At 32.9% G+C, this 20,129-nt stretch overlaps 1 protein-coding gene across 1 annotated transcript; it reads left to right on the top strand.

The window, feature by feature from the left end:
* The first annotated feature begins 770 nt into the window (after positions 1-770).
* LOC145329823 (glucose dehydrogenase [FAD, quinone]-like) lies at positions 771-19,692 on the top strand. The gene is made up of 22 exons (XM_080174225.1): positions 771-923; positions 1,314-1,399; positions 1,824-1,949; positions 2,283-2,380; positions 2,796-2,859; positions 4,381-4,494; positions 5,511-5,607; positions 6,244-6,294; positions 6,826-6,913; positions 8,268-8,356; positions 8,869-8,909; positions 9,724-9,781; positions 10,243-10,310; positions 10,784-10,876; positions 11,617-11,750; positions 12,127-12,171; positions 14,613-14,721; positions 15,589-15,639; positions 15,934-15,995; positions 16,947-17,020; positions 17,233-17,316; positions 19,046-19,692. Exons 1-22 carry the CDS (start codon positions 809-811, stop codon positions 19,153-19,155), a joined length of 1,857 nt encoding a protein of 618 aa, XP_080030351.1. The 5' UTR covers positions 771-808; the 3' UTR covers positions 19,156-19,692.
* Positions 19,693-20,129: the final 437 nt, after the last annotated feature.

Here is a 20,129-nt window from a genome sequence, read left to right as displayed (position 1 = left end):
TTTAGATGATGACACCTAAGTTTTGAATTTTAGATCTTACTGTACTTTTTAAATAAAAACTGAAATATTTTTTTGTTGTTCTATTAATAGCATTAAAAAACGAAGAAAATAAGCCATTAATCATTAAAGTCTGATAACTATAAGTGGGGTAAAATTGCTTTCAAAAAAGTTCTCATAAAAAAACACACTGTATTAATATATCTACAACTAGCGGCTACGCCCCTACAGGCCTCTGGAGCATTTAAAGAGTTAGGGGGGCTGGAGATGTAATCAATAACCACCTTAAATTAGGTTTTACAATAAAATTGGGGGGGGGGGGGGAGGGGTTAGGGGACATCCTCCCCTAAAATAGAAATGACAAAATCTTCCTCGTTTAATGACATTTTGATAATTTTAATCGGTTATTAGTTTGAGATTAATTATTTTTGGGTATACTTGTCCATGATTCATGATAAAATTAGATTATATTCATAACATTCTTATCTTAATATTAATTTATGTATATGTTGTTTATGTTTTCAGTATACATATTAATATCATAAATAGTTTAGTTTTGTATAGGGATTGAGAAAAAATTAGGCCTTTAAAAAATATAAATTTGTTTTACCACCCTCCCCTCCATCAAAAGATACCATACGGTTAATTTTATCAATACTAAATATGAATTAAAAGTCTATTGCCCAACCCCTGAACCTCAAAGTATAATATTATTGTCTGTTCTAAATATATAATATGTGACTTTCTTGTTAAAATATAAAATTTTCAGATAAACTACAATGTAATAAAAAGTTTTCAAAAGAAAGTAAGAATGGCCATCCACCCGTGGCACTGCTTTGTGTACACTATTGTCCTCTTTATCCCTGCGGGGATTACATTCATATCCTTCTCCTACTACTGGCTAGAATACCTTCAATCTTATATAGGTAAAAAAATTTTATCAATCATATGAAATGAAATGTTTATCCTTATTTAAAAGTAACAGGATGTCTGTCTGTACCGAAGGATCTTGCTAACCGCTTAACCGATGTTTTCTTTTTAAAAATGTAGCATATAATAGGTCCTGGAAGGTTTATTATGTTTTGGGGGGTAAACTTGACTCGTAATAGGCAAATATACGCTAAGAAAAATAATTTTTATTTACTGTAATAAAAAAAATTCAGAAAATGTGTAACATCCCTCTAAAGAAAATAATCTACCTCCCCCCTGTCTCCCTCTTTTAAAAACTTTACTCCAAAAAAACTTAAATTTCCTCACTATGTCTGTGCCTATATATCTGTAATGCTAATATTGTTTTATTATTTTATTTCTTACAGAATGGGAAATTGATGGTGAAGTGTTTGACTTTATAATTGTTGGGGGAGGCTCCGCAGGGGCTGTGCTTGCTAACAGACTTTCAGAGGTAACAAATTATGTTCATTAGTTGTAAATCCGATAGAAAAACAGAATAGCATTAGTTAACTGGGTTTAGAAGACGGAGGAACGCCTCCATTTTATGTACATGCTTGTGTTCATATATGTATGGTGTTAGCTTATTTATTATTTAAGTTGTTTCTTTATACAGGAATATTTGCAGTGAAAGAGGGGACAATGGGTTGTTTATGAAAGTATTCGCCAAAGTTTGATAACAACGTTTTCTAAGCTTAACAACTTTGGGGACTTATACTGAATTTTGATTGATCGTTTCGTTGCTCAGACGTTTTCAACACTAATTTTGATGTACAGAAAGGGTAATTTTGTGTGTCATTATTGGGGATGTACATCAATTTATCGGCCGTTATCATATCCCTTAGATCCCTAAATATTTGAGGTTTTATTATTTTTAGGTACCTGAATTTCGCGTTCTTTTACTAGAAGCCGGAGGCTCGCCTCCATTTATCTCGAGTGTACCTGCCATGGCTTCCTACCTCCAGCAGTCACAATATGATTGGAGACAGCTAACTGTGCCGCAGGTACACTTCATCCAGCACCTTTTTCATTACTCTTAGAGTCTTGGGTCCAAACTCTAAGAAACTATGGCTAATCAATCAATCAATTAATTATCATAGCGGCAGCCATATTGAATTCATAGTAGTGATGCTACTATAGAATTCGAAATGTCCTTCTGTCCGCTATGTTTATGGGTAAACGTGATTATCTCGGCTACTATTCAAGATAGATAACTAATTTTTTGTGTGAAGATTCGTCATACCAATGATGAGCATCCAGTATATAACTCCGACGGTCATTTTATTTATATTGAAGAAATATAATTTTATTACATCCTAATATTAATTTTTATCTAGAAAAGCGCCTGTGGAGCAATGAAAGACAGGAGATGTGTTTGGCCCAGTGGGAAGATGTTGGGAGGGTCCAGTGGTATTAATTACATGCTTTATGTCAGGTAATAGCAATTTTGAAGTATAGATATGTTGGGTTTTTAATCTAAAAGCATACTTTTTTCATCAAATAATTTTCTTCCCTTTACAAAGCAATTGCATTTCATTGTCCAAATTCAGACTTTTCAAATAATTTAGTTTTGAAAAATAAAAGACAAAATCCTTATATAAAAGTTACAGGATGTCTGTGTGTCTGTTTGTACCAAAGGATATCTCTAACCGCTGAACCGATATGGTTCACCCTTACAATGTAGCTTCTTTTAGGTTCTGGAAGGTTATTAACGATTTTGGAGGAGGAAACCACAACCTCATCTAAGAGAAATCACCCCTAGGATAAAATTACCATCCCTCTCTCCATAATTTTTTAGTATGATATAAAGAAGTGCTGCAACTCTGCTGATAATTTTTATTTGAATTCAGAGGAAATCCCGAAGATTATGACAACTGGGCAGCTCAGGGAAACTCTGGGTGGGACTTTGATTCTGTAAGTTTTATTTATTTAGTTGCTCATCTCATCCAAAACTGGGATCTGTTCGTCCGTCTGTATGACAGTGTCACTTAATAAAACAAAGATTTTACAGCTGCTTTATTTGATACTATATAATATAATAGCGGCTTCGCCCCAAGAAAATAGTTTAAAACCACCACAGGACCTGATCGGTTCAGCGGTTACCGAGATATTAAGCTTCAGACAGACAGACAGACATCAAGGTACTTTGTATTATAGATCTAAATCTTCAATTTAATATTCTTCATAATTAGAAAATTTTAAATTTGAGTTAGAGGCAGACCAACCAGTTCGGCTTGTAGAGTATCCCTTCTTTCTAATTATTCAATTAAATAAGTTTGATTACATCAATTTAAATGTAGACATACTACAGTTAGGGAGTTGAATCCATTTTTATAGAAGCAGAAATATAATCTATGATTATGGTTTGGACCCTCTAAAACTGTAATCTACCCTTCCACTTTCCCCTCTCTTGGTGAAGATATTTTCAACGCCGATACGATTTTTGAAATATAAGATTCCACTTTTGTCTCTCTTGTTGAAGATATCTTTACCAAGAGAGGCAAAAGTGGAATCTTAAATTTCAAAAATCGTATCGGCGTTGAAGATATCTTCACCAAGAGAGGGGAAAGTGGAATCTTACATTTCAAAAATCGTATCGGCGTTGAAGATATCTTCACCAAGAGAAGGGAAAATAGAATCTTACATTTCAAAAATCGTATCGGCGTTGAAGATATCTTCACCAAGAGAGGGGAAAGTGGAAAGGTAGATTACAGTTTTAGAGGGTCCAAACCATAATCATAGATTATATTTCTGCTTCTATAAAAATGGATTCAACTCCCTAACTGTACTAGTTATAATCAATTTAAAATTAACATCAAAGAATTAGACTGCTAAAAAAATCTTGTTTTGAATATCTGATTGGAATAACATTATTTTAGTATGGATTCGAAACCGATTAAATTAATATCCGCTGGATTAGAACTGGATCTGGGCCATACTGAACATTTATGTATTTCATATACCTAATGAAATAAAAATCCTAAAATGAATACCAGTTTTGTTGGATCCTAACTGGAACTGATCTTATAAATTTTGATTTTACTATTCGCTGAAAGCTGCGATAAATGTTTATTCTCAAGATAATATTAGTTATTTATCGCATCGTATTATACACAGCTTTCCACGGATATGAAAACGTACAATTATAAGATTAAAACTAGTTTTGTTAGCCCCGATATGCCGAGGGCACGGGCTAACAAAACTGGTTTTGATATCATAATAGTACATTTTATATTTGTAGAAAAACATGAAAAATAAAGCTGCTATTCTGAAAATTCATATTTGCCTATTTTTTTTGGTTCGCAGTTTAATACGATACATTACATTATATTTCAGTATGGCCTTAAACTGGTTCTAATCCAGCGGATATTAATCAGTTTCAAAGCCATACTGGAAAGTGAGTTATACTCCCTTGATCACTTTTTTTATGACCAGGTAAAGCCATACTTCCTCAAAGCAGAGAACTTTGATGGTCCTGCATCTGATGATCATGGTACCTCTGGATACCTTCCAGTCCAGCTATCCAGATATACAACTCCTATGGAACAGGTACAGCGAATTATCTTTTGTTATTACTTTAAACGTGACGAATGGCCGCGCCGCTATGTCCAAAAATTTGTATTAAAAGGGGGAGGAATAGCCAGAAAAATAGCCTAAAACCATCAAATTACTTAAATTTAGAAATAAAAAGCCTAAAACCAACCCATGACACTTGACACATGTTAAGCTTGGAGAAAAAGAAAAACTTTTTAGATGTATTAGTTAGTGAGATCTTAATAGACAAACAAAAACTCTAATACTTTTTATGATAGGATAGTATAAAGTTGATAAAAGTTGGACCCTTCAAAAGATTGGAGTGATGCAAAAAAATTTAGGGGAAACTAATATTTCTATTTTATAATTATGTTTTTATTCATCAACTTATACATTCTTTTTCTATGATTCTAATAATTTGAAATGATTGATTTCCATTTATATACAAATTTTATAGGTTTCTTCTATAAAGTATAGTCACTCTGTAAGTAATATACTTTGTGTCTATCCATTACATTTTTGTAAACATGATTTGACTTTATGAAAAGTATAATGCCAATAACAAATTTAATGAAAGATCTAAAATTGAAAATGCATTTTTTTTTTTATAAATTTCCATTTTGTGCATACTAGAGAGGGAGGGGACAATGGGGTATTTATTACACTTATCCTCAAAGTTTTATAACATTTTCTTATTCGCTGAGTTAACAATTTTTGGGGATCTTTATTGAATTTTGATTAATTGGTTCATTAAGTTGAGTGTTCAAACGTTTCAACCACTAAATGTAATCTAAGGAAGGGTTGTGTGTTCCATCATTGGGAATGTACATCAACTTATTGGCCATTGTCTTATCTCTTTAAGTACCTGTGTGCATACACTTACCAAGATAAGATTAAAATTAAGGTCAATAAACAATAAACCATTGAGCCATGACCACTTTGGGCTAGGTGACGCTTCGGGTACAAGTTCTCTCCACGCAAATCCAGAGCTACACTAATTCTAGACACAAATGTTCTTGTTCTTTTTACAGGAATACATAAAGATGATAAAAAGAAGTGGTTATGAGTTAAAAGATGTGAATATTGTTAGAAATCAAACTGGTTTTATGGTTCCACATGTTACACTTGGTACGTATTAGCAATGGATAAAGCCTAGTTCATAAAAGACATATAGGTTGACCTCTGGAATTTTTGGGTCCACCTATGGAAGCTTTAGGTTGACCTACTTCATTAAGGTATTTGTTGGTTGTACTTCTATAGGTTGACTTATAGAAAAAATAGGTTGAGCTCTAAAAGTTATTTGTGAACTGGGCACAATTAAATGAAGGACAGATTAATGTATACAATATGTAAACCACTTTTTAAAAGCGGAGCTGTTCTATTATTATAGTCGTTATGACTACATTTCTGTCCTTACGTCCGTACATCTCACCATAACGTACAACTCTTAATTTTAATTTAGGCATGTTAGAATTGCCCTTTTGATTCCTGTAATAGTTAGGAACAATTTAATAAGATACTGATAAGCGTATAATTGTAAGAAAATCAAGCCCACAAAATTATATCCTCCAACAGTGTCCTATATTTTAGCCATTTTGCAACAAATTATTTTACAATTTTGTCTACACTTTCAATTTATATTTTAATTATTAATTTTTGCCACTACCATTGTTCACGTTCGTTTGTTCTACCGTTTGATTTCAGGGTTTCGCTTTTATGGAATGTTGTCATCCGTGTTTACAATAATTTTTAATTTGTTTTCAGCTAATGGTGCAAGGGGAGATACATACAGAAGTTACTTACTGCCAGTTCAAGGTAACCATTGCTTTATAGTGATCTATTGAAATTTCAATTCGAAAAAGAAACAAAGGATGTATATTGTATACTAAAGAAATGATTCTGTGAAGTATAATCTTGGAACTGAAATTTCAATTTCATCTTTAAAGAATACAAAAAGATAAAGAGCTTAGTATCAGCTTATACCAACAACGGAATGAATTCGACAAAAATCACGAAACCTATACGTGATTTTCAGCTGTCATTGGGGGACTACACTGTGTAGAATTAACGACCTTTTTATCTGCCCCCAAAATATTATTTTAGATTTATTATCTTAATATTATACCTTATTCCTGGCTTAGTATGTTCTCATTTTTAGGAAAGCTTTATAAAGGTCAAATGCATGATTTCAGCTATTTTTTGTAACTTTTAAAACGGATACAATGCTTCTCCCTCGAAAAAATTTCCACTCAAAATTAAACGTTACTATCGCCCCCTGCCCTTTTAGAGAGGCTAGGATTAAAAATATTAATAGGCAAAAAAAATAAAAATCAATTATTATTTTAGACAGACCAAATTTATGGATAAGAAAGCATTGTAGAGTAACAAAAATCAACATTGAAAATGGTAAAGTCAAAGGAGTCAATTTTGACAGGTAATGATCTTACAATAAAAGTACTTTTAAATATGTCAGTGCATTGAAAAACCTAGAAGCTTGTCGAGTTCAACTGTACTGGAAAGATGCCTTGTCGGGTTCTAGTCCTTTCCTCCAGAAGGTTGGAGGGGGGGGGGGGGGAGGTACTAATAATCCTTCCTTAGAAAAAACCTGCAAAAATTTGCATATCAACCATGACAACTTTTTATTTAAGCTATAGAGTCGAACTTCTTAGTTAGACATGTATAGGCTTTCAATAAAAAATCATGATAAAAATATCAATATATTAATGAATTTTTAATCAATAACTTAGATGCATATGAATTAATTTTAACTTTGGCATATTTTATAAGGTTTCTCTGATGAAATATATTACAAGGATAAATTATTAATATATTTTTATTCCATCCCTGTTCTTCTGTCAGGACAAGATGTGATGTAAAATTATAGCCCAAAAATTTAACATTAAAAAGCGAAGCTTTTCTATATTAAGGACTTTGATTCAGTTGATTCCTAGACGCATAGGCACACTGTTACAATCGAACCTTCTCAATTATCAGGTCTTAATTGGAAGTAAATCAAAATTAAGCATCCTTCATTCAGAAGTTTTTTTAGAATTTTTGTTTTTAAACTATTTTAATATTATGCTGACACTTTGTATTTGATAATGATAGTTTATTTGATTGTCTGCTGTGTTGAGCTTGGCGTTTCCTTGTTTAAAAAAAGAATTATGTGAAAACAACATATTGATGTGAGATTATTGAGTTATTATTAGTTGAAAACTGGGAGATATATTTTCTAATGATTGTAAGATCAAACTTTATTATTCTCTGAAAGGTTAACACTGACTTTCTTTCACAGTTTAGGTATTCGGAAATTTTAGTAAAATGATGGAAATGTTAATCACTTGAATTATATTGTGACACACTTTTCAAAGGAATTATTTTTTATTTAAACAACTTAAACATATGTGTTTATGTGTTTCACAATTTTAAAAAAAGGCGCTTTCACACAAAGTACTATTTTGAGCACTGATTACACCCCCCCTTTCCCCTTTTTATCATAAGGGAGGGGGGATAGTGTTACGTCTTTTACTTTAGGTCAGGTTAAATTATTCATAGGAAGAAAAACTACATCCTTGTCCCTTTTTTTTGATTTATTTAATAAGATAGATAAAAATGTTCTATGTGGGCCATGTGTAATATTAGGGAAATTGCTATTGATTTATTTACCAACAATGTCATGTCAAGTGATTTATAAACAATATCTGGCACCAATAAACTTTTAGTGCTTTAAATAACTTGTTATTTATGCTATTTTTGTGCAGATTTTGTACATAATTATCCCTGTTAAGATATGGCTCTGAGAAGACTGTGTTATCATCCAGAGAAGTAATTGTTTCAGCTGGTACTGTTAATTCTGCTAAATTACTTCTATTGTCAGGTACAAGAGATAATTCCACTGTCTTTGTCTGCCTGTTTAGCAGTCTTTTTGTCTGTCGGTGTATCTGTCTTTCTGTCTGTCTGTCCCTTTGTCTGTCTGTGTCTGTAGGTCTGTCTGTCTGTATGTATTTCTGTCTGTCTGTCTGTAAGTCATTCTTTTTGTCTGTCGGTGTATCTGTCTTTCTGTCTGTCTGTCCATTTGTCTGTCTGTGTCTGTAGGTCTGTCTGTCCATCTGTCTGTCTGTCTGTATGTATGTCTGTAAGTCTTTCTGTTTGTCTTTCTGCCTAGTCCATTTGTTTGTTTGTTTATCTGTATGTTTTTCTATGTGTCTGTTTATATCTCTGCATGTTTGTCTACAAGTTTGGCTGTCTGTCCCTCTTTTTCTCTATTGTTTGTTTGTCTGTCTGTTCCCTACCTATGTTTGTCTGTCTGTCTGTTTGTCTTTCTATTTAATCTGTCTGTTTGTTTATAGCTTTTTGTCTTTATATAATTTACATTTTATACTATTATAGGAATAGGCCCTGCAGAACATTTGAAAGAGCATAACATTGAGGTAAATTTAATTATGCATAGAAGTTAGATATATATATGGGAGGTCAAACAAACCATTTAAATATAATATTAGGAAGCAGAGACGTCGTCCAAGGGAGAGGGGGGTTGTTAAAAGGGGTTCATTCTCTCTTCAATCTTAGAATCCTTCATTTTACCCCACCATCAAAAGTTTTAAAAATACATGAGATTACTCCCCTCAAATCTTTTAAACGCCCCTCAAAATATAAAGCTTGGACGTCCCAGGTGAGGAGGACCTTATTCCCTTGTGAATGCACTAAAATACCTTAGCAGGATCTCTGTGCATGAATTAAAAAGTTACTCTTATGAAGTGATATAGTTGAAAAAAAAATTTTGAAATTTTTTTACTATTGATTGTTATCTAAAAGTTGAAGAAGAAAAAAGCTTCCTACTTGTAACCTTCTCAATAAATCTTTTGAACTTTGTCAATTTTCTTGCAAAAAATTATTTCTACCTATCTAAATATGTTTAAAAAATGATTTTCTTTTAACTTTTTAACGGTACAGTTATTTCCTTTGTTTTTTATTGAATTTGCTCCAGAAAATGAAGTAGCGGTTTTGTCGTATTTTCACAGTAACTTTTCTCCAATTTCTAGCCCTTGCTGTTGGCTGTAACCCTGCGGGGCTAATTTCCTAACCCTGCCGGACAATCATTAACATTTACTTAACCTAAAATAACCTATCAAAAGCTATTGTGAAATACGACAAAACCCCCTACTTCGTTTTTTTCCATGATCCGGAATATCTTCTCCCCCCCCCTTATGTGTATTGTGTAATGTATATTTATTGAATATTTAGGTTGTTTCTGATTTACCAGTTGGGGAAAATCTTCAAGACCACATTACTACAATGTTAGGTAATCATAAAACCTGCAATATTTTTCTCTCTTTTTTTTGTCTTTCGAAAGAAAGGCATCTAGTGTTCACTTCTTCCACCAATTCACAAAAAAAATTAATTTGAAGAAAAAAATTCTTAAGAGAATAACGCCCATTGTTTTGTCCGTCTGTCTGTCGGTCATGTGATTTTCTCAACTGCTATTATACAAGACAGCTGCAATTTTCAGTCAAGATTCCTGTTATATATTCGCATCTCCTCTATACATTTATTATCTGTCCGTCTGTCTGTTGGTCATGCTTAAAAAGACAAAAAACCTTATTATTTCAGTTCAGAAAACATCATTTTTCATGATAACTATTCTTGTTATCAACATTTTGTTGTTGTTGTACAATTCTAGTGTCTGATTGACCATCTAGGATAATAAATCTTAACATAGAGCTCCGCAATTATTGATTTTGTCATCCTTGTGTTTTATTCCAGGTCCATTTATTCTGAATGACAGTTTAAGTTTCGAGCCAGCACATCTTCTCAACTTCAATACTTTTCAGGAATATTTATGAAACATTATTGAAACAAGGATAATTTTGTCCATAGGTAGTGTAGTTAACAATTATATCTTTAGGCAGGCATTTTCAATAATTTCTTTAATTGGAATTTTCGTTAGACATCTCAGTTAACTTTTTTGGTTAAATGAAAATGGCTTTAAAACTGATGAATATCCGCTGGATTAGAACTAGTTCTCAGCCACACTGAATAATCATGTATAGTATCGTAATCCAGATGATTTTCCACGAATATTAAAAAAATTATAGAATTAATACTTTTTAATATTTTGTTATCTATATTTTTGTTAACATAACTGCTTTTCATTTCAATATCCGCGGAAAGCTGTATAAAATGCGATGTGATAAATAACTATTCTCGTGATTAATATGGCCCGCATGACCTCCATAAGGTTTTTAAAAAGTATTTCTGTGTATGACACATTTTAAAATAATGTTAAAAATGACAAATCCTATAGAGTTATTTTCGTCGGGGAGCTGGTCCTATGTCCACAACTTCAGCCTGTGATCTCATTGGGTTTATCAATAGTAAATTCAACAACAATACCCAGGTATCTACAATCTTTCTATCTATGTAATCTGTCTGTCTATCTCTCTACCTGTCTGTATGGCTATTTGTCTGTCTAGTGTCTATCTCTCTACCTGTCTGTCTGTATTGCTAACTGTCTGTATGTCTCTCTACCTCTCTGTCCATCTGTCTGTATGGCTAACTCTCTGTCTATCTCTCTACCTGTCTTTCTTATTTCCTATACTTAGATGTACAAATATATTTATCTATCTATTAATTTAATGTCTGTTTTACATCTATCTATATTTTATATATCAATCTATTTGCTGAACTTAACTATCCATCTTACTTTCTATCTATTTGGTTCGCTAAATATCTGTATATCCATCACAATCTATGTATAAATTCATCTATCTATACATCTATTCATGTATCTATACATCTATTTTTCTAAAAATGTAGGATATACGTGATATGTTGACAGTGGAAAATTTGGAGGGAAGGGGATGGGGTAAAGGGGGTGAATAGGGGATATCGTTTTTTAGCCAGCTGCGAGCATCACTTTATTAAAGTACATGAAAATCTGATGCCACATCCCATTAGTAATATATCGATTTTTCTAAGAGAACAAATCTCATCCTTACACATTACTAGGGTTTAGCCGGATATCCGTTTTTTTCAATATCTGGCCGGATACCGGATATTAAAACTTTCCGGATATCCGGCCAAAAAAGTATCTGACTCAACCCTACACATAAACCCATCTAATTATCTGTTTTTCAGCATCCGGACCTGCAATATCACTTTATATCCTCGTCAGTGACTGCGGACTATTGGACATATCTATATAAAACTTTCGGCCTCAAGAACAAAATTTGGGATGATTATTTCAAGAAATTTTACTTCATGAAAAACAGGAAAAAGTCGCATTTATAATTTATCAATTTACAGTGAAGCTTCTTATACTTCTAGGGAAGAGTTATTTCTATTTTGGGGGAGGCTACTTCTGCCCTTAAAGAGAAATTCATCCTCAAAAAAGACGAAAACCATACTGCATTACTTTTGCACCACTTTTGACGTCATATTCTCCATCACTTTTTTAGGGTTTTTTTTTCCACTTCTCATCTTATCTTTCTCATTTTATGACGTCACTGGAATCAAAAGTGACACAAAAGTAATGCAGTTTGGTCTTCGTCCAAATATTTCAAACTAAATATGTATACTAGAATTATTATGAAAGGTTTCGTGATTTTTTCATTTAAAATAAAATGAATTTAAAATGTGATTTTATAGAAATGCTGTGTCGATATTACCCGTGGTGTTACGGCCAAAATCAAGGTATTTTAAAATTATGTCTTTAAGTTGCACAACAGTGTTAATTTTACAACATTTTTTAATACATCTATATAAATTAACAGTAAACTAATAATGATAGACTTAACCTTTTGCCATAAATGTCAATAAAGCATTAATACATATCACAATTGCAGTCTCTAAATTTAAATAATTTCATGTATCGATATGGCATTAGATAAAAGTGCCATAAAGGAGATATCGTGATAGAGGTCAATGAAATCCTTCGTACACACAGACAGACACATATAACCATTAAATAAGGGTTATTTATGCCGATTTTATAATATTCTGTATGATAATTGTTCATTTTTACGCTGAGCGCTAGAGCATGAACTTGAACATATGCATTATTGGATGTTTTCATAAGAGGTTTTTTTTCTAAAAATCCCTAATATTTTATATCTATGGGCATTGTAGAAATTAAATCTAGTTCTGCCACAGACTATGCTGCAGTAGATCCTAAATATTTTATATCTAGGGGCACAGTGAGGTTGAAATCTAGCTCTGGCACAGACTATGCTGCTGTAGATCCTAAATATTTTATATCTATGGGCATTGTAGAAATTAAATTTAGCTCTGCCACAGACTATGCTGCTGTAGATCCTAAATATTTTATATCTATGGGCATTGTAGAAATTAAATTTAGCTCTGCCACAGACTATGCTGCTGTAGATCCTAAATATTTTATATCTAGGGGCACAGTGAGGTTGAAATCTAGCTCTGCCACAGACTATGCCGCAGTAGATCCTAAATATTTTATATCTAGGGGCACAGTGAGGTTGAAACCTAGCTCTGCCACAGACTATGCTCCTGTAGATCCTAAATATTTTATATCTATGGGGCACAGTGAGGTTGAAATCTAGCTCTGCCACAGACTATGCTGCAGTAGATCCTAAATATTTTATATCTAGGGGCACAGTGAGGTTGAAATCTAGCTCTGCCACAGACTATGCTGCAGTAGATCCTAAATATTTTATATCTAGGGGCACAGTGAGGTTGAAATCTAGCTCTGCCACAGACTATGCTGCAGTAGATCCTAAATATTTTATATCTAGGGGCACAGTGAGGTTGAAACCTAGCTCTGCCACAGACTATGCTCCTGTAGATCCTAAATATTTTATATCTAGGGGCACAGTGAGGTTGAAATTAAGCTCTGGCACAGACTATGCTGCTATAGATCCTAAATATTTTATATCTAGTGGCACAGTGAGGTTGAAATCTAGCTCTGCCACAGACTATGCTGCAGTAGATCCTAAATATTTTATATATAGGGACATAGTGAGGTTGAAATCTAGCTCTGCCACAGACTATGCTGCAGTAGATCTTAAATATTTTATATCTAGGGGCACAGTGAGGTTGAAATCTAGCTCTGGCACAGACTATGCTGCAGTAGATCCTAAATATTTTATATCTAGGGGCACAGTGAGGTTGAAACCTAGCTCTGCCAAAGACTATGCTGCAGTAGATCCTAAATATTTTATATCTAGGGGCACAGTGAGGTTGAAATCTAGCTCTGCCACAGACTATGCTGCTGTAGATCCTAAATATTTTATATCTAGGGTCACAGTGAGGTTGAAATCTAAATCTGGCACAGACTATGCCGCGGTAGATCCTAAATATTTTATATCTAGGGGCACAGTGAGGTTGAAATCTAGCTCTGGCACAGACTATGCCACGGTAGATCCTAAATATTTTATATCTAGGGGCACAGTGAGGTTGAAATCTAGCTCTGGCACAGACTATGCTGCTGTAGATCCTAAATATTTTATATCTAGGGGCACAGTGAGGTTTAAATCTAGCTCTGGCACAGACTATGCTGCAGTAGATCCTAAATATTTTATATCTAGGAGCACAGTGAGGTTGAAATCTAGCTCTGGCACAGACTATGCTGCTGTAGATCCTAAATATTTTATATCTAGGGGCACAGTGAGGTTGAAATCTAGCTCTGCCACAGACTATGCTGCAGTAGATCCTAAATATTTTATATCTAGGAGCACAGTGAGGTTGAAATCTAACTCTGCCACAGACTATGCTGCTGTAGATCCTAAATATTTTATATCTAGGGACACAGTGAGGTTGAAACCTAGCTCTGCCACAGACTATGCCGCGGTAGATCCTAAATATTTTATATCTAGGAGCACAGTGAGGTTGAAATCTAGCTCTGGCACAGACTATGCTGCAGTAGATCCTAAATATTTTATATCTAGGGGCACAGTGAGGTTGAAATCTAGCTCTGCCACAGACTATGCTGCTGTAGATCCTAAATATTTTATATCTAGGGACACAGTGAGGTTGAAACCTAGCTCTGCCACAGACTATGCCGCGGTAGATCCTAAATATTTTATATCTAGGAGCACAGTGAGGTTGAAATCTAGCTCTGGCACAGACAATGCTGCTGTAGATCCTAAATATTTTATATCTAGGGGCACAGTGAGGTTGAAATCTAGCTCTGCCACAGACTATGCTGCAGTAGATCCTAAATATTTTCACAACAAGGAAGATGTTGATCTTATTGTCGACGCAATTATGCAGGAACATTTTTGTTTAATTTTATTTTTAGTAGCCATTAGGTCAGGGATCGTAAGGGATAAGGCAATGGACAGTAAATTTATGTACATCCCTAATGATGATAAACAAAGTTACCACTCTTTTGCTTGAAAAGTTTAAGTATTACATGTTTGAACCAACCAACCACAATTCAATATTTTAGCCAACGATTATGAAAATGGTGCTTTGAAACTTTGGGTACCAATGTGATTTAGAGTCCAATGTTATCTGCCTGTCTGAGCTAAGATACTCTATAATTTCATATGTCCGTTTGTCTAAAATAAAGAGCGACAGGTATGTTTTTGACTACAAACAGGCGTATGTCGGGAATATAAAAGGGTTTGATCGCTTGCATGAAATCCTTATACTAAAGTAACAGGATGTCTGTTTGTCTGTGTGTTTGTACAGAAGGATCTCACTAACCGCTAAACCGATCGGGTTCTCCTTTACAGGGTAGATTCTCATAGGTCTTGAGAAGGTTTATAACTATTTTGGGGGAGGGTACCACCACCCTCCTAAGAGAAATCACCCCTAGAAAAAAATTACACCTTCCCAAAAAAGAGACTTGAACGAAACATAAACCAATTATTTCTCTAATTAAATATTTTAAATAAAAAAAAACATTCAAAGTGCCACTAGAGGCCTCTAGGGGCGTAACCGCTAGTAAAATATATTGTATATGTTTTCAAAAGCTTTTGTAATGTCCAAGTGTTAATGTAAAAGGCAAAACTATTTCAATTACATAAAAAAATCTACTTTAAATCATTTTATTTTGAATGTATTTGTGCATGAACTTTTTATAATAAAAAAATATACAGAAAATTTTCAATTATTAAAAATAAAAATGCTCAGATTCTGCAAATGATTGAAAAATCTGAAAATTTGAAAAACATTCAGTTTAAGGTAATTTGATTATTTTGTTGCTTAAAAACTAAATTATATGTAATAGTTGTTTTAATAGGCTGTTATCATCAAAAATTAAAGTCTCTCTTTTGTTCTATTGCTTTCAATTTGGTTTTAAAGTAAAAATTTAAGTAGTTAACACATTTTTTCCATTAAAGTTTTGTCAGTAACCCTTCTCTAATAATCAACCCTGATAGTCCATCATTTAAAAACTATCATCTTCTATTATTTTCAATAATTATTTTAACTCATTTTTTTCTTTTTTTTCCTAATTTGTATGAAAACTTATTTTAGATGCCAAATCACCACTTTCCTGGATGTAAAAAAGAAGCTTTGTTTTCGGAACAATATTGGAGGTAGTTATTAGTTTCTAAACAATATTAGAGGTAGTAATTAGTTTCTAAACAATATTGAGGTAGTAATTAGTTTCTGAACAATATTGGAGGTAGTAATTAGTTTCTAAACAATATTGGAGGTAGTAATTAGTCTCTGAACAATATTGGAGGTAGTAGTTAATTTCTGAACAATATTGGAGGTAGTAATTAGTTTCTGAACAATATTGGAGGTAGTTATTAGTTTCTAAACAATATTAGAGGTAGTAATTAGTTTCTAAACAATATTGAGGTAGTAATTAGTTTCCAAGCAATATTAGAGGTAGTAATTAATTTAAGATCAATATTGGAGGTAATAGTAAGTTCTTGATCAATATTGGAGGTAGTTATTATTTTCTGAACAATATTGGAGGTAGTAATGAGTTACTGAACAATATTTGTGGCAACAAATAGTTTCTAAACAATATTAGAGGAAGTTATTAACTTCTTAATAATATTGGAGGTAGTAAATAGTTTCTAAACAATATTAGAGGCAGTTATTAGCTTCTTAATAATATTGAAGGTTATAATAATTTCCTGAATAATAATGGAGGTAGTATTTAGTTTCTAATCAATATTGGAGTAAGTAAGTTCTTGAACAATAATGGAGGTAGAAATTAGTTTTAAACAATATTTGAGGTTTTAATTAGTTCCTTAATAATATTGGAGGTAGCAATTACTTTTTAAACAAAATTGGAGGTGGAAATTAGTTTCTTAACTATATTGGAAGTAGTAATTATTTTCTGAACAATATTGGAGGTAATAAATATGTCTAAAAATAGAAGAGTTAACGAATATTGTTACAAATAATATGGGAGGTAGAATTTTTTTCTAAAAGATATTGAAATAGTTATTTTTTAAACAATCTATAAATCAATCTATCAATAAATCTATCTATAAATCTATGTATCAATTTTGAATTAATTATCTATTTAGATGTTTTGTTGGAGAGATGTCCCTTACCATGTATCATCCAGTTGGAACTTGTAAAATGGCAAATGATGAAACAGGTATGTTACCCCCAAACATTTCTTTATCGTAGATTAGAGGGAAGGGGGGGGGGGTCAAATTGGGCACCCAAAACGCTTTTACCGAGTTAAGGAATTAAACACCCCTTTACCCTTCCCCTTTCTTCGTCCTTAAGGTGGGGGGGGGGGTCGGAATAGGCGATATGTACTGACATGATAGACTTGATATAAATATACCAATTATTTTTTTGTAGGTGTAGTGAATGATAAGTTGAAAGTGAAAGGAGTAACAGGGCTCAGAGTGGTAGATGCAAGTATCATGCCAAGTATTGTTTCTGGTAAGTTCAGGAATATTAACAGGACTCAGAGTGGTAGATGCAAGTATCATGCCAAGTATTGTTTCTGGTGAGTTTAGAAATATTAACAGGACTGGTAGATACAAGTATCATGCCAAGTATTGTTTCTGGTAAGTTCAGGAATATTAACAGGACTCAGAGTGGTAGATGCAAGTATTATGCCAAGTATTGTTTCCGGTAAGTTCAGGAATATTAACAGGACTCAGAGTAGTAGATACAAGTATCATGCCAAGTATTGTTTCTGGTAAGTTCAGGAATATTAACAGGACTCAGAGTAGTAGATGCAAGTATCATGCCAAGTATTGTTTCCGGTAAGTTCAGGAATATTAACAGGACTCAGAGTAGTAGATACAAGTATCATGCCAAGTATTGTTTCTGGTAAGTTTAGGAATATTAACAGGACTCAGAGTAGTAGATACAAGTATGATGCCAAGTATTGTTTCTGGTAAGTTCAGGAATATTAACAGGACTCAGAGTAGTAGATGCAAGTATCATGCCAAGTATTGTTTCTGGTAAGTTCAGGAATATTAACAGGACTCAGAGTAGTAGATGCAAGTATCATGCCAAGTATTGTTTCTGGTAAGTTCAGGAATATTAACAGGACTCAGAGTAGTAGATACAAGTATGATGCCAAGTATTGTTTCTGGTAAGTTTAGGAATATTAACATGACTCAGAGTAGTAGATGCAAGTATCATGCCAAGTATTGTTTCTGGTAAGTTCAGCGATAAAGCAATCAATAATAAATTATTTTTCCTCTAAAGTAATACAGGTTGTTTATTTAAGAGAACAAACAACAAGCCCTTTTTAATCCACAGGGGGAGCATAGGCCGCTGACAATTTGTCAGTGTTTCTGTAACAATGTGGCTTTTTATGGACATGGGGGGATAGGGTTGTCAGCCCTAAGCCCTATGATTGCGTTGTAAAGCGTCCATTTGCCCATCAGACAACCAACCCTTTGATTGCACGACCTTTGTCTGAGAAGTCCTAACTGTGCATGGTAGTGAGTAGCGCCTGTATTGGGCCAAGGCATTCCCCCTACTCTAACTGTTTATGTCGCGCACCTGACATAGCAGTAGTAGGAACCATTTTTAACGTCTTTAGTTTTGACGCGGTGTCGGACCTAGATTCGAACCTATCACCTACCCGACGACGAGCGAATGCGCTGCGTGTTGAGCCACGGTCGCGGGAACAAAAGTATTGCATAATTTAGTCCAACTACCCTTGACAGATATTAGTCATCAATAAACTTAGAAACTTGCCTTTCCAAAGAAGACATGAAATAGTTGAATACTTAAAACTTACATAAAGAACGTGTCCTAACTTTTGTGATTTTCATTTAACCCATTCGTGATGAGCTCCGAAAGTTTAAAGTTTTGATTCTCCGGGGTTCAACAAAATAGATTTTTTCATTAATTACGTAACATAATTCAAAAAGTAAGGTGTTAAGTTAAAGATCTTACTATTTTTGTTCATAATGACAATTTTCTAGTTTTTTTTTGTTGCGATTTAGTACCTTAAAACTAATTTAATTTAAAAAAACCTAAATTACCTCAAAAAAAAAACATCTACTACTTACTAAAAGCACCGACTAGCTATTTTTTTTAAATCATAAAAGTTAGGACACGTTTTTTTTAAATAGCATGTTCTCATTCTATTTTCTTTTATTTTTTTATGTGACCTTAACATTTACATACCTTTTTAACTTTTTAGGAAATACCAATGCGGCTGTTATAATGATAGCAGAAAAGGCTAGTGACTTAATAAAAGATGATTGGCCAACACAAAAACACTCTATTTATGAAACAAAAGATGAATTATAAAAAAAAACAATCAAAGAAAGAGATTTAGTTTAGGTGACCTAACATTCCATAAATGACCTTCCAATATGGCTTCGAAACCTACTAATATCCGCTGGATTAAAACCAGTTCTATTATATTTCAGAAAAAAATATTTTAAAGCATCGTATTACAGACAATTTTCAACGAACATTTAGATAACATAAAATATACATGAAAAACTGTCTCTAATACGATGCGACAAATAACTATTTTTTTAAAATTACATTGGGGTTAGATTTGTGGCCGGTCCACACTAGCTATTCATGTCATACCAATTCAATTCAAATATCATATCTTTCAGCTTATTAAGAGACCAATTTTTACTTGCCAAAAATACGAAGTAAAATAGTCTTTCTTCAGATGACTTTTATATCAATTTTTTAAATAACATAATTTCTGTATTTTTATTAGTTTGTTGATATTTCTTGTTATATAAATATTAAAAATTATTATATCTTGTAGCAGTATTTTTACTAAATGTGAATTTTTGTAATTTGATGTTAATAAATAAAATATTACATTAAGCTTTATTAATTTTTATGTCATATTGAAAAATAACAGGATGTCTGTCTGTATGTCTTTTGGTTCGATAATATAGTAAGTTGATTTTTATTTTATTAGATATATTATATTAGATTAGATATTTATTTTAGCTTTTAAAATCACAAAACCTATTTTTAAAAGTTTATAATATATACTATATACATCGAGGTCAAGGTGACTCATTAATAGATATTTAATAACGAAGCTACTGAATTATTCAACTTTTTAAATACATAAGTGCAACCTGTACCCTGCAAGATTCTAGTCTAAAAGGGCACGATCCCGTTGGGCTCTTTTTACCTAACTGAACCTAATAGATTTATCAGAAAATGTTTCTCTAATGTAATGTTTAACAAAACTCTACTTGAAACAAAAACCTTGTAAAGTAGACTAACGGAATAAGTAAATTACA

Source organism: Acartia tonsa, chromosome 10 (genome assembly GCF_053477335.1).
Source record: "Acartia tonsa isolate MP-2025a chromosome 10, ASM5347733v1, whole genome shotgun sequence".
Lineage (NCBI taxonomy): Eukaryota > Metazoa > Arthropoda > Copepoda > Calanoida > Acartiidae > Acartia > Acartia tonsa.
The sequence above is the reverse complement of the archived record's forward strand: the minus strand, read 5'-3'. Positions and strand labels throughout refer to the sequence as shown.